Below are 15,761 nucleotides of genomic sequence, written 5' to 3'. Positions count from 1 at the left end.
AAATAATAATGTATCACCAGGAGCATCAAAGATTTCAACAACTAACATGACTAACTAAATAATTACCTTAATAAATACATTTTTTATATAAATTTTCTTTGTAATACCTGTCATGATCAAAAGATTTATTTTACAACAATCTGCAATATGTTCATCATCCAAATAGTGAGATACTTTATGCATTTAATTTATTTTGCATAGCACTTCCAATGACCTTCATCGATGCCAATATAATGGATCAATAAACACTTTTTAAGTTATTTTTACTGGAAAAAATTGTTTATAGTGCACATCGATCTCTATGATAACATTCACCAAATAGAGGGGAGCACTTGTATCCCTGTACCATTTAAGTCCATCAAGCCTCTTTGTGATCATGATTATGCAGGATAAACTATAATAAGTTTATTCCATAGGTACTTAATCCCAATTCATTAATGACAGCAGTGCTGATTATTAATTATAAGAATCTAATTTACTGAATAATTTGTGTAATAAAGCATCAATTCTTTTCTTGCTCAATATGGCAAAGGAAGTGATGATGACCCTCATTGGCATGCATGAATGATGTTCACTAAAACAAAAATTTTGATGGAAAAGCAACTCAATCAAAAAAGGTCAAGTGATTTAATTTTTTAGGATGATTGCTATCAACAAAATGATTGAGGTCCAATATAATGTTGGTCTTACAGTTTACAATTTTTATAACATAACAAATCACGGGATAACAAACTGATCTGCATGATCTGTATGTTCAGTGTTTACAATTTATTTGACAAGATCTGAGACTCTCTAGATTATCAATGTAAAATTATGATGAGAAATAATGTAAAAATGTATATAAATAAGGAAAAAATTATTTCATTCAATTCAATCTGTACCTAACATAATTAAGTTGTCATTTAAGACTGGATCTTATAAAATAACTTTTTTTTCAAATGAGAGATCAAATTGTATAAAAAACATGATTTTAAATTTCCTCTAAAGAACTATTTTTTAGCTCACAAAAAAATCATACCAATAAATCAAATGAATTAACCATGTTAACAATCATGATAAAAAATATAACAATTTAACAATATATATTCATGTGTATATATAGACGTATATATGACAATTTTCAACAATGATAACATGATATATCTGTGCATAAATTAACAAATGAGTGAGGCATAAATCAACTGTACTTAAACAACCTCTTACCAACATGACCAATATCAACAGTATTAATATATGGGCTCCATCGGATAGAAATCGACCTTATGCAAGTCATTATCAATATATCTGTTATCCTGTCTCGGAATGAAATTAAGTCTCTATCAAAAGTTTGTAACGGTTTGAAAATTGAGTTGTTATAAGAACCATATAAAACAGACCAACAGTCATCTTTTATTTCGTATTTTACCATTTGGAATGATCCTAAAATCAGTCAAAGTTGTATACAGGTACATGTTAATGTGTACTTGCATAAGGTTGATTTCTATCCCACGCAGCTCATATAACTCTTTGTTATATATTATCTGATATGAAAGGAAAAGTGCATACTACACAAGGCATATTTTATGTTGAGCTGTCCCAGTGATGGTTAGTGAAATGCAATGTATTTTCTGATAAATTGTCCCAGTCCAAGAGTTTATTTTTTAACGATATTTAATTACATGGTTCTGTGTAAGGCATCAAGAACCTCTTTGAAGTGGTTATTTTTAGACTTTATAATGTTTTTTTGTTGTTGTAGATATTATTCAGTTGATGGAGGATCTTTAATATCATCTGTTAAATTCCGTTACAAGTTTTGTACACTTTGTAAAGCTTAACGCTTTATATACATCTTTTTTTCATGTAATAGGGTTGCTGTTTTGTTGATTTGAATACTTGTAACATAATAGAAGAAGCAACATGATTGTTTAATGTCAAAACAACGAATAATTGGACCATTTCCTACGAAAATCCTTGTGTACCCGGAGGTTGAAAACTTCCATTGCTTGTCATATTAACTGGCTGATACACATTACCAGGTATAGGAACACTACCAGCTAGCGGAGCAGAGAAATTTTCAGGATTTCTGTGCAATAAGCCTTCATTTGTTCTTATCAACATTGCAATATTTCTTCTGACAGAACCATCATCTATAATTTGAGGCTCCAGAACCTGCTGAAATTGGCTATTTTGATTTGGTTCTTCACTTATTATTAGTCTAGGAGAAGGTTCAGTAGATGGTTTTGGATTTTCTTGCGGTTTTGAACTTTCTTCTTTTTCTTGAATCACTATTTCATCTGTTTTCCTAGCATGAAGTAAGTCCATATAGCCTTTCCCTGTCTGAAGCATGTTTTGATGCAACTGGTTTCTTGTTACGACATCTACTTTGTGTACCAGTCTGATATGTTTGTGTAAGTTTCCTCTCAGTTTACATGCATAGTCACACAGATTGCATGTGAATGGACGGTCCTCCTGATGGAAAATATAACAAATAAAGAATTATTTAAGATCAAAATTAATAAAACTGCAGTCTTCAATAAAAGTACAGACTTTTTATTTGTTCATCGGGGATGCACACATTTTATCTGGTCACGGGCAGATGATAAAATGTTTGTTTCTTTTAGGCTTTAAATAAATATCCTGCAAGAAATGCATGATATTACTCACAATGTACATGATGTAATTACCCATGGGGTATATAAACTCTTGTAAAAATTGTTGATGGCACTGATTGACAAACTCCTGGAAGATATATTTCTTGCAATTCAATTTTCAATATAATTTCATAATTCTTCCAATGGTATAATATAAAAGCAATTGAGAACCCCTTATCATGATTTTCAATTAAAGCCTTGTTATGTTTTCCCTTTAATCAACTTATTCATTTTCAATATTTCTTAGAATTTGGTGAAAAATAAAAGACTTGGTCTACATACATGACATAATTACTTACAGAATGTCTGGACTTAATATGGTTGTTAAGTTCTGATTTTCTCTTGCTCACATATGAACATAGATGGCAGTCAAATGTTCTTGCTGAAATGTGAACAATATTTTTGTTATAAGACTTGTTAATTCATGTAGATAGAAAAGTGTCCTTGATGATAAGCTTTTATAAAATTTATAAAATGCAATATTCTTATATAAAGGTATTTTTTTCAAGTTCCCAGTTATCATAATAACCTTTATTGTTTTCCTATCCTTATGTTCCTTTGATATGGCACACAGTGTTTAGGAAGGTTATATGTGAAAAATACAAGTATTTTCACAGTATTTTTCATGTCAGACACTTTTATAACCGATCATACTGTGTATAATTTTTTCTCATTGTTTAAGGCTGAACCAGTACCTATAATTGCTTACATTCACTTCATTTGACCTTTGGTGGATAGTTGTTTTATTGGCAAACAACAACAAATGGAAGATTTTAACGACCTTGATTGGCTAACGGTCATTTTTTTTTTGGGAAAACACCTCATTTCCTTATTTCTATATTGAGAAGATCTTTTTGCCACTAGCAATTCACAAAATTCACCTTCTTTTATGAATATTTTTTGCCCTCATATACCCCTTCTGAATATCATCTATTTGATCTGATTTAATTACGCAAAATATAAATTGAGATATTTCAGTTAAATAATGAAATTTTCATTATCAAGTTTGTCACATTTGTTTATCGAAAATTGTTTTGTTAAAAAGTAGGTCATTAATTTATCAATTAAATTGTTTGAAATCTTTCATGTCTGTGCCTTTCAAAGCCAACTATATGCTATTGGGTTTTCTCATTTTCTCAAGGCCATCGAAAAAGTTTATATAAGTTGTAAATATACTCATCTATTAATTTGCTTATGTTTACTGTGGATTCTTTATTATTTGTTTGATACCAATTTTCTTTGATTTTGTTGATACTGGTGAACTTCGAGTTTAAATGTTCAATAAATGTTTTTTTTTATATAGGTTCATCTGCAGACTTTGTTGAAACCAGGAAATGAAATATCCACGAAAATGCAAGCTTTCCTCAATCCACGAAAAAATTGGTATCCATGAAAATAAATAAATTCACAGTAATCTTACCTCCATGTGTACTATTGATATGGTTTTTTAGCTGATGTTGGTTCAGATAAGATTTTCCACACTGTCCACACGTATGATTCTTTTCTCCTGTGGAAATATACAAGAGAAATTTGTAAGCTATTGCCCAATAATGATATCCACCCTTAAAGACTTGGTAAAAGAGATTGATGAGCACTGAATTTGAAATTATAGTGAAACATTGTTTGTAACGTTCATTTTCATTGGATAACGTCATCAAATGGTTTAGCATGCTCACATGAAGCTCATATCAATAGCTTGATACCACAGTTTAGTAGGCTATGATTTGCCATTCCTCAGAAAAATGAAACAATAAATTCAAACAGGGCTTTTATACATGTACTGTATAAGCATGATAGGAGCCTCTGGTCTTTGTTAGTTAGTCTTGTATTATTTTAATTTTAGTTTCTTGTGTACAATTTGGAAATTAGTATGGTGTTCATTATCACTGAACTAGTATATATTTGTTTAGGGGCCACCTGAAGGACGCCTCCGGGTGCGGGAATTTCTCGTTACATTGATGACCTGTTGGTGACCTTCTGCTGTTGTTTTTTCTATGGTCAGGTTGTTGTCTCTTTGATACATTCCCCATTTCCATTCTCAATTTTATGATGTAAATATATAATTATAAATAATAGGTAAACAAGAAGTAGATGAAGAATGGATGTTGATAAGCATTTGGGATATTGTATGAAATAATTGATAACTAAAATACAATAATGACCTTTGTCAAATTTTGTAAGGGCATTCAGACATCATTGACCCTCTGTACTTGAATTATGTTGAATGTAATGGTTTCATATTCAAATATTTATGTTATTTCTCACATAATTACCTGAGTGTCTAACTTTATGGAATCTAAGTTTACTACGGTTGATAGAGTAAAAGTCACATTGATCACATCTGTGTCTGAAACATGAAATAGACTCATGTCAATCATAAATTATAGTACAAGTTTGGCATAGAAATGTAGAATACTACCTGCTGACTATTTAGTATGAACTTTACTTATTGTTGAAGGCCCTATTTTAAGGTGATGTATAACTTCTATCTAAGTTATTTGGTGAAGAGTTCTCAATGGCACTGACTATATCATACCACATCCCAGTATATACTTTATACAGTATAGCTGTTTATTTATTTAAGTTTATTATAAGGTTTTTTTGCTGAAAATCTTTGTGCAATTAGTTTCTTACTTGAAAATAAGTAAATTTTTTATTTACTTCTTCAATTATATAAAAATAACTTGTACAAGTAGTACACCTGACTATGTTAAAGCCTGACAACTGCAAAGATTAAAGGAGGCTCGAGGTCACAAACAATATCAGAAATTTAAAAAAAAAAATTATTACAAATTTTATCTATTACACTATTACATGTATTAGTTTTAACTTTATGATATATATGGTACAAAAATAACCCAACAAAAACTATTTGTTTTGGCCCTAGATGACATTAAAAATGTTTGTATCATTGAAAAAGCTCCAAATTATCTCCCTTTAGTGCAAAAGTGCAATTTTAGGCATTAAAATTGAAATATCTTGTTTAACTCATTATTGACAAATATGTTTTATTATTTTTTCAAATGAACTGTACTACAATTGTCAAATTTAAGCGATTTCTGTAATTTAGTTCTGCTTTTTATTTCAATATTACCTCTATCATGTCTATTCTCATATCAGTTCAACAGAAAAAAATATCTTGTTTAACTCATTATTGACCAATATTTTTTTATTATTTTTTCAAATGAGCTGTACTACAATTGTCAAATTTAAGCGATTTCTGTAATTTAGTCCTGTTTAATTCAATATTACCTCTATTCTCATATCAGTTCAACAGAAAACTAGAGGCTCTAAAGAGCCTGTGTCGCTCACCTTGGTCTATTTGAATATTAAACAAAGGAAGCAGATGGATTCATGACAAAATTGTGTTTTGGTGATGGTGATGTGTTTGTACATATTACTTTACTAAACAGTCTTGCTACTTACAATTATCTCTATCTATAATGAACTTAGCCCAGTAGTTTCAGTGAAAATGTTAATAAAAATTTACAAATTTTATGAAAATTGTTAAAAATTGACTATAAAGGACAATAACTCCTGAGGGGGTCAATTGACCATTTCGGTCATTTTGACTTATTTGTAAATCTTACTTTGATGAACATTAATGCTGTTTACAGTTTATCTCTATCTATAATATTATTCAAGATACATGTAATAACCAAAATAAGACAAATTTCCTTAAAATTACTGATTCAGGGACAGCAACCCAACAACAGGTTGTGTGATTCATCTGAAAATTTCAGGGCAGATAGATGTTGACCTAATTAACATTTTCACTCCATGTCAGATTTGCTCTAAATGCTTTGGTTTTTGAGTTATAAGCCAAAAACTGCATTTTACCCCTATGTTCTATTTTTAGCCATGGCGGCCATCTTGGTTGGTTGGCCGGGTCACCGGACACAATTTTTAAACTAGATACCCCAATGATGATTGTGGCCAAGTTTGGTTTAATTTGGCCCAGTAGTTTCAGAGGAGAAGAATTTTGTAAAAGCTAACGCCGAACGACGACGACGACGGACGCTGGACGCAAAGTGATGGGAAAAGTATAAATCCTTTTTTAGCTCACCTGGCCCAAAGGGCCAAGTGAGCTAAAAAAGGATTTTTACTCTTTAGCATGAGATTAAAATGGCATCACATAATTTCCTGAATAACTTTTTCCACAGACTTACATTTTCTGATTAGGTGGTAATGGTTGTCCATGCTCATGATGTAGATGCATGGTTAATTTATCCTTGTATTTTGTCCTGTATGTACAGATTTCACATAATAGATAGGTTCCATGCTCCTTCATTTCATGACTCTGAAATAGAAAGGAATTGTATAATTACAATATATATGTATAAATGATGGTCTTGATGAGATTTATATATAGAATAAGTAATAATGGGTTCAATAATAATGAAAAAGGGAATATCGGCAAAAAATGAAAATAGAATAATGAGCGTAAAGGAAAACAGAATAATGGACAAATGCCGTTAAATGATTTTTTGTGGATAGCATCAATTCAACCAAATGGTTTATCCTTATTTCACTTTCAATGTTAATATTCTCACCCTTTGAATAGCTTAATACACGTGTAACCCATTTCTAGCTAAGGGGTAAATTTAATTTGAAGGTCACATATGCATGAATACATATCGATGTGGATTCAATGAGGTCAAATTATTCATTTGCAAGCAAATAATTCACCAGCATTGTTTCTTTTCTTTTGAAAGGGATGAAATTGAACCTAACTGACTGCTTTTTTTTTATTGCACTTTCATTAATGATTGAATAAAAAATTAAATATATCTTTTTGATTAAATGTGGTGGCTAATGCCCATTTAAAGTAAATAAAATGTTTATGAAGATGTTTGACACAAGGGAACCAATTATTTTTAAGAGTTATGTCCCTTGAACTTACTTTATATCAAATCATTAGTCAACTGTCTAAAAAATAAAGATATATGTTAAAATCCTCCCTCAAGTTTTTTTTCCTTTTGTACCTTGAATTGTTCTTTATATGCAGGTTCAACTTTAACTTACTTTAAGTTTACACTTCCATCCAAACACAGCATCACAAATATCACATTTATATATAGGATTCTCATCAGCATGTCTTAATGAGTGCTCCTTTAGACCTCCAGCTGTGGCAAAACTTGATCCACATACGTCACAAAGATGCCGCACTAATCTATTGTGGCATTCTTTATGTCTGTCTAATGCATAGGAAAACAATGTTTTAAAGGTACATCCCTGAAAGAATAAAAGTAAGCATCAAATTACTCTTATTGTCCAATCCATTTCAATCAATTTAAAAGAAAATATTGTTTCATAAAAAAACATAAATCAATAATGTCTACAATGTAATTTGAAATCTGTGCATATTGATGAATAACCAAAATCTTTCTTAAGTAAATTGGGGAGATTTTTCATAAATTAAAACCAAGCTTACCAGCACACATGTATATCATTTAAAACATTTTGAAAAAATTACATTGCATACAAAATACATATTTTGCATGATGTCCCCAATTTAAAATGTTATGCCATGTATATATACATGTATATACAAATTCAGTCTTGTATGTTTAAGAACAAATCATTTGCTTGCAACTGTTAGAAACCTCTCGTTTTGTGAATGCTGTGGTTGTTTAAGAAATAATTCATGGGGGCTGGAATATATCGTGATTTTACCACGGGTTGGCTCTTTGTGACAAATATTTTACCCTGAGCAATAGCGAGGGGTAAAATATCGACATAAAGGGACAACCTGTGGTAAAATCTAGATATATTCAAGCCTCCATGAATTATTTCGATTCTAATAAGACAACTACGACAATTCTTTTGGATCGAAGCGCTCTAGGTGGAGGCAAACATTTGCTGTTCCCATAAATTAACGCACTTTTAGACTGGCAGTAAAAAACGGAGCAAACAGAATAAGTGACATGCTAAAACTATTTACAATAACATGTTTAGATAGATTTGGATTAATTTTAATGATAATTTACTTATATAACTTCTATGTATATCAAAAAGGGCTTATACCACATTTTAGCATCGTTTGTTTACGTTTCCTTGTTGTGATGATTTTCGGTATCAGAAGCGTGTATTTTCCCGTAAAATGCTTTAATTATTACGTCATCTTTCTATGACGTTGTGTACTTCATCCATAAACAATCATATGAGGTGGGAGTACAATCGGAACATCCCAACCAATATATTCATATTTTACCACGGTTGTGTACTCAAAGCGTTTGAAGGACGTCATATTAGAATGTTTGTTAATGTGGTTTGTAAGTGTTTCTCGTTTCTCCATTTTAGACCGTTGGTTTTCTTGTTTGAATGGTTTTACACTAGTTATTTTTGGGCCCTTCATAGCTTACTGTTCAGTGTAAGCCAAGACTCATTGTTGAAGGCCATACCTATCATATAACATTAATGACTTGGATGGAGAGTTGTCTCATTGGCACTCATACCATATCTATATATACTGTATACCTGTTCCAATATACTTACTACATTGTCACATTGTAATAGAGGATATTTATCAGGCATGATTAACATCTGATGTTTACTATACATATGTAATGCCATCTCTCTTTTTAGAAGTCCAGTCCATTCACACAGTTTACAGGAGTATGGGGGATGTTTGGTTCTCAGATGTTTACGCAAATCTTTCTCTGGGAATCTGACATCACATTTCCTGCACCAGCGATGTACAACACCCCGCTTTCTCTTGGGTTTCTTATTATCTTCTGTTGTTTCTGTAACATTATCGTCCCTAATTTCTTCATTATGTTCATTCTCATCTTGTTCCACAACCTGAATTTTACTTTTCTTTCTTTTAATCTTCAAGTTTCCCTTTTTTGATGTTTTCTTCTTAGCCTTTAACCCTGTTTTTGGTGAGCTTTTATTTCTTGACCTGGTTATAGGTTTACTTTTAGGTTTGGATGTTGGTTTATCTGTAGCACCATCACTTGCTGATTGTGAAATTCTTCTCCTTGATCTCTTGGTTCGTGTGTCTGGGGCCTCATAATAAGGATTATGCTCTGGTGACATTAAGAACATATTTACACTGCCTTTGGTATTTGTTTTTGACTGAGAGATGTTAACTTTAGGGTCAAACCCTTCTTGATTGTCCACTTTTATAATGGCTTGCTGCTTTGGTCCTTTATTCTTCATCAAGGTATCATATTCCGTTAAATCGACTGTATTTTCATCATCATCATCATCAAAACATGGGGGCGAATCCTGCATACTTTGATCATATGGTTTTTCATTCCCTGTATGTTCTATTTTCAATTCCTTTTCCTCACATTCTGATTTTTTCAATGTAGTGAAAGATTTATTAGATTTCATTGAAAGATCTAGCGATGTTCCTGATGAGACCATATCTGCTGCATCTGACAATGTTGACAAGTTATCACATGTACCCATGGAAACAGACAACTGGTGGTCATCTTGTCTTGCACTATTCAAAATGTTCTGTTGTATCATGTGACTAACAAATGCATCTACAGCCTTGTCCAGTTGGAATGATTGACAGAGCTTGGTGAATGCTTTAACATTCCTTTCTTCCACGTTTATCTCCCCTGTATATAAATAACGAACAAGTGACTCAACAACTTCCTTCGAGTAATCGCTGCAGTTGATATTTGTTTTTCCGAAAAATGAAACTTTGTCTGCCACATTTACGGACTCATGAAGCGCAGGACTTTCACATATGGCTAATATGACTTTATGTACATTAACTGTACCACTGTTTGTTGTTATTTCTACATCACAAAAACAATTCTTACGCTGAAGTTGGTATAATGATTGTATAATTGTGTCTCTGTATGATGACACTACACACCTCGACTCATTACCATGATTACTTGACATCCTCTTTCTTTTTTCCATTCTCCTTCCTTTTCAATTTCATCCTAGAAAACACAGAAAGAGTAAATTACAGCTAGGTCAAATCCTGAAAAATACTTATTTGAGAAAATTAAACCATGTTTACATTTAGATACTTAACCATGACTACAGTCAGTGTTAATAAATACTTATACATGTACATTTGTAGAAGTACATCCTATTTACCGGTACAGGTAAATTGCGTCAATGGTAAAGTTATTTACCTTATAGTTATTCAGATTTTTTTTATATATACATATATTTATCATTATAATTATCATAATTATATACATGTATACAAGCAAAAAAGTCACACTTTCTTCTTTTCTTCGATATCTCTGGACTAATTTGCTCTGATCCAGTTCTCATTGCAATTGTCTGTCCTTTGGAGATTTATGTCTTTATTGAACTATATGAACAATGAAAATCTATTTATTTGTATACCGTATATATATTCATGATAATCTTCAAAATACTGCTCATAATTACATAAATTATGACATTTGCAAGCATTTTTTGTACAAATGTCATGATCAACATGTTTATGCAATTACTATCATTGTTGAAATAGTGAAATGAAAGGTTAAACTCTAATTAAAAGATTTAAGCAAACCCCAGAAAAATTGTGCCAGGCAGGTTTAACGTACGTATCTCTCAAAACTTGAAAACTTAACATGTCAACATGCATGGTCAAATTTAAATTCTAAATTCAAATTTTATTTTAAAAGTTATCTGATGAAAATAAAATTTGTTTAGATTCTTTCATCTGAAGATTTAATTGTTACTTCAAACTAATCTTCAAAGTTTTAGCATTCCCTTTTTGAAGAATGAAACTCTTAGAAAATATAAATGTAGTTTGAAAAAATAGGGGAAAATATAATAAATCGATCAGGAGTTGTCTCCCATATGACAAGGACTAAACATTGATTATAAAATGTAATCTCTGCAGTGGCTTCCAAAATAACTTGTCTTGAGGTTTTGTCAATTAACTGAACATGGTTTATATTCATGTTACTTTGTTGGAATGTGTATTCATATTTGTGTTTAATTAAATGTACTTAAATAGTAATTCATTTGCTTGCATAATTATAGCTCAAATTGTGGGCAACATGATTTGTTCACAAAATAATTGTTATCTTCAAAATATTAAAAATTGTATAGCTTAATTTTTGGGCACCATGATCATGATCAGTTGAAAAAATAGTCTTATCTCAAAACCTGAGAATTTTAGGGGTTTTAAAATAGAATAACTATATGTATGCAAGTAAATTCTTGGAGAAGATAAGGGGAGATAATTCAAACACTGAAAAGAAAACACCAAATAATTTAAAAAAAATACTTATACAACAAACAAGCATTTATAGAATAACTAACATCTAATCTTCAAATAAATAAAAATGACTTATACAAGTACATGTATTATCACTGTCTGAACTGTTGGCAGTCATTTTTGTAGGGAGACATATTATTTTTTATGACTTGTAAAACATTTCCCATTTCTATTCTCAATTTTATCAATTATTGATGAGGATTTTAAAAATGTTCTGATACATTGTATCTGTCTTCTATTGCATGTATTTAAGGAGAAATTTTGTCATAGTATTATTTTGTCTGATTGATCTAAATACCATGATTTATACCCCACATCTCCTTTGATTATGTTTATTTAAACCTACAATGTACATACATGTATAAAGGTGAGGGCTTTGTTTAAATTCTAAAACAGTTCGGTATTTTTGCAATAGAAAGTAAGGACCAACAGATTTTTTCAACATATTTAACTTATTTAAGGACTGCAAGGAAGAAAATTTAGTAAACAAGTTACATATAATTTAAGGTAAAAAATAAATAAAAATAGAAACAACAACATTTCTTTTATTGTGCAAATGTTTATACTTTATCAATTTTTGTTTCAGAAATATCTTTCTTGCATTTTTTTTGTTCTTTTACATGCATGACATGTTACAGTTCCTGTACAAGGACTTGTAAAAAAAAACTAAGTTGAGTAAATTCTTTTGGATGCCCTCTCTCATGTACAGCTTCATTGTTTTGTTTTAAGATACAGTAAGAAATCTACACAACAATTGTTGATTTAAATGGTGTTATTACATGGAAAATAATAGATTAACAGCAGCATTGGCTCTTCCAGCCAGTTTCAAAAAGGGGGTTCCCAATTAACCTAGCATAAAGGGGGAATCCAACTATAAGATATGTCTCCATTCAATTGCATTGATGACTAAAAAAAAAGGGCTTCCGAACTGCAGAACTGTCCCTTGGATCTGCCATTGAGCAGGAACACAAAATATATAAACTCTTTAATTTAAAACACAAAATGCATTCAACTTTTCTATATTAAATGGAAGCTACATTCATTGTAGACCATTCCTTTCTTACTGCTCAGGTTAATTTTTTCTCTGAAAATAACGATAACGATTATAATATTTGAGAACTCTGAGAAAAAAGTAAAATCACAAAAATACTGAACTCAGAGGAAAATCAATACGGAAAGTCCATAATCACATGGCAAAACCAAATAACAAAACGCATCAAAAACGAATAGACATGCAAGAAAAGAAATATCTTGACTTGCCACAGTTAAATTTCAAAAATTTGACCCTAATGGTTGCTGAAAATGACTGTCAAACCGATTGATGTGAAAGGGTTTTTCTATTTTCTTAAACCAAGTACACCTTATTTAGTCCATTCCGGAAGAAACAGTCATTTATACAACTTCCTGTTTGGGTCACTGGCCGAAAAATGGAGGTCATCAGTAGTGAGCTGAGGGAGAAAAAACTTTAGAAAGTGATCACCAAGAAGCTTGGATATAGTATGATCCACTTTTTTAGAAATTAAAATTGAAGTAAAAAATATTTTGTTTGAAGTATTTACGGTAGTTAAAACAAGTCTCATTTTAAAAAAAGTATCATGCATGGTGAATACACCACTTTCGAGTTCATCCGTCACCGCCAAAAACTCGTCAATTATGCACGCCTTTATGACGTCATTTACCAGATAGAGGGGCTCACCTGTATCCCTGCACTATTTATGTTCATCAAGCGTCTTAGTGATCGTCTTTGTGCAGGATAAACTAGAAATAATGGTTGCTCTGTAGGTACTTACTGACAATTCCCTAATGACAGCAGTGTTGATTGTCAATTTTGAGAATTCAATATGCCGAATAATTCGTACAATATAGAATTATAGTTTTCCAACCACTCGCTCAACATTGGAAGATAGTGACGACGCCCCTAAATGCACAAATGACGGTGATAAAGGCGCGTATAATTGACGATTTTTTTTCCGGTGACAGATGAACTCGTGGTCTATTAGATGGATAGAATAATTGTTTAAACAGGGTCCTAGTCCAAATAATAATGACGTCTTGAAAGGCTATTATAATTTTTTTCTTTGATGCTTACTTCGACTCAGTGAGTAAGGCTTCAAAGAAAAAATTATAATAACCTTTCAAGACGTCATAATTATTTGGACTCAACAGGGTCCCAGATAGCTTCAACTGGATGAAAAAGTTGTACAATTTTAGAACTTATACGGAACGGAAAAAATAGCAATTAGGTGTATTAGAATTCATGGAATATGATAGTCCAAATAATTATGACGTCTTGAAAGGCTATTATAATTTTTTTCTTTGACGCCTTACATCAACGTCGAAGTAAGGCGTCAAAGAAAAAAATTGTAATAGCCTTTCAAGACGTCATAATTATTTGGACTAGGAATATCGAAGTAAGGCGTCAAAGAAAAAAATTATAATAGCCCTTCAAGACGTCATAATTATTTGGACTAGACTAGGAATATGACTGAGGTTTGTAATTTTTTTATGATAAATCTGAAATTGTCCTTTGTCATGTTTGTGATGGGAAATGATCCGATAGTGTTATCCTATTTGTGATTTAATACAGATAGGCAAACAAAATTAATGAATGTATTAAAATATTTCGATTGTCATGATTTCGTTCATATATATCTATATAAAAAAAATGGTGCCTTGTTCAGTACTTCAGTCTAGTCTGACATTTTGAACATACTCAGCAAAAAAAATCGCAGTTGGCATATAATTTGTCAAGTCTGAGAAAGACAACGGGTAATTGTTGAACCTGTGCTCCTTATGTTATAACTTAAATCGTTATGCGGACTCATACACAGAAGTATATATGAAAATAAACTCAGCAAAAAACAGAAAATGTTCGGTTAGATATTTGCCGGAAGTGAGGCCACATTTAAGTGACTCTGTCAAGATTATATCATGACAGGATCAGTAAAAATAAAGACATATACACTATAATGTTTTTAAGAAAGCAACGCACAACTAGTAAATTTACAATTATTTATTATCCTGGGGCTAGTCCAAATAATTATGACGTCTGGGACGGCTATTTTATTTTTTTTCTGGGACGCTTTCCTACGAGGAGGCGTCCCAGAAAAAAATTAAAATAGCCTTGCCAGACGTCATAATTATTTGGACTATCCTGGGGCCTGGTTTTCGAAAGTATCTTATGACTAAAACATGTCTTATGATGGTCTTATGACATGTCATAGTCGTAAGATATGTTTTCGAAAGTGTCCCAAGTTACGATTTGTCATAACTTTTGTCGTAAACTTAAGACCCCTCGCGACATGACTTATGATGGTCTTATGATTCTCAACTAAAATTTTAATCACTTTCATGTATAATTTCATATTAATTGCAATAAAAATATTTGTTGTGTTTCTCAGTAAGCTAAATAGTAAAGATTTAATTTTTCTCAACTACGTGAATTAGAATTTGAATCTCCTGCGACATATGATTTGGAATTATTTTTCTAACTCATGGATTTGTATAATAACTATACTATAGTTATGCTGTCAGTGATCATTATCCTGTTTGTGTAACAAGAAAACTTAACCCAAAAATATCTAAAATGGAGCACTTGTCCATAGAATATGGATCATTTAAACAATTTGATAAAAATAAATTTATTGAAAATTTAACAAATACTCCTTTTCATCTCATTGAATCGATTGGAGATGTTGATGAAGCAGCTAAATATTGGTACAATCTATTTCTAAGCACTCTAGAGAAACATGCTCCTAAGAAAATTAAAAGGGTAAAAAATATCCAACTACCAGAGTGGTGGACTTCTCAGTGATATAGATAGCGCTAGACACCAAAGAGATCATTTTCACAGAATTAATGATATATATAATTATAAGATTTGGCGTAATAAGGTTACATTTTTAGTAGAACAGGCAAGG

General features: G+C 31.3%; 1 protein-coding gene across 3 annotated transcripts; it reads right to left on the bottom strand.

The window, feature by feature from the left end:
- Positions 1–1,113: 1,113 nt before the first annotated feature.
- LOC134680805 (protein suppressor of hairy wing-like) lies at positions 1,114–14,742 on the bottom strand. 3 transcript variants are annotated; one of them, XM_063540041.1, is made up of 8 exons: positions 14,669–14,742; positions 9,129–10,537; positions 7,656–7,865; positions 6,800–6,930; positions 4,904–4,977; positions 4,051–4,137; positions 2,930–3,012; positions 1,114–2,448 (listed from the first exon to the last, which is right to left on the bottom strand). In XM_063540041.1, exons 2-8 carry the CDS (start codon positions 10,512–10,514, stop codon positions 1,939–1,941), a joined length of 2,481 nt encoding a protein of 826 aa, XP_063396111.1. In that variant the 5' UTR covers positions 10,515–10,537; positions 14,669–14,742; the 3' UTR covers positions 1,114–1,938. The 3 variants fall into 3 exon arrangements, with proteins under 3 accessions (XP_063396111.1, XP_063396110.1, XP_063396112.1); XM_063540040.1 differs by having other exon boundaries at positions 14,555–14,734; XM_063540042.1 differs by having other exon boundaries at positions 14,624–14,734.
- Positions 14,743–15,761: the final 1,019 nt, after the last annotated feature.

The sequence above is a fragment of the Mytilus trossulus genome, chromosome 8 (assembly GCF_036588685.1).
Source record: "Mytilus trossulus isolate FHL-02 chromosome 8, PNRI_Mtr1.1.1.hap1, whole genome shotgun sequence".
Lineage (NCBI taxonomy): Eukaryota > Metazoa > Mollusca > Bivalvia > Mytilida > Mytilidae > Mytilus > Mytilus trossulus.
This window is presented reverse-complemented; position numbering and strand designations above follow the sequence as displayed.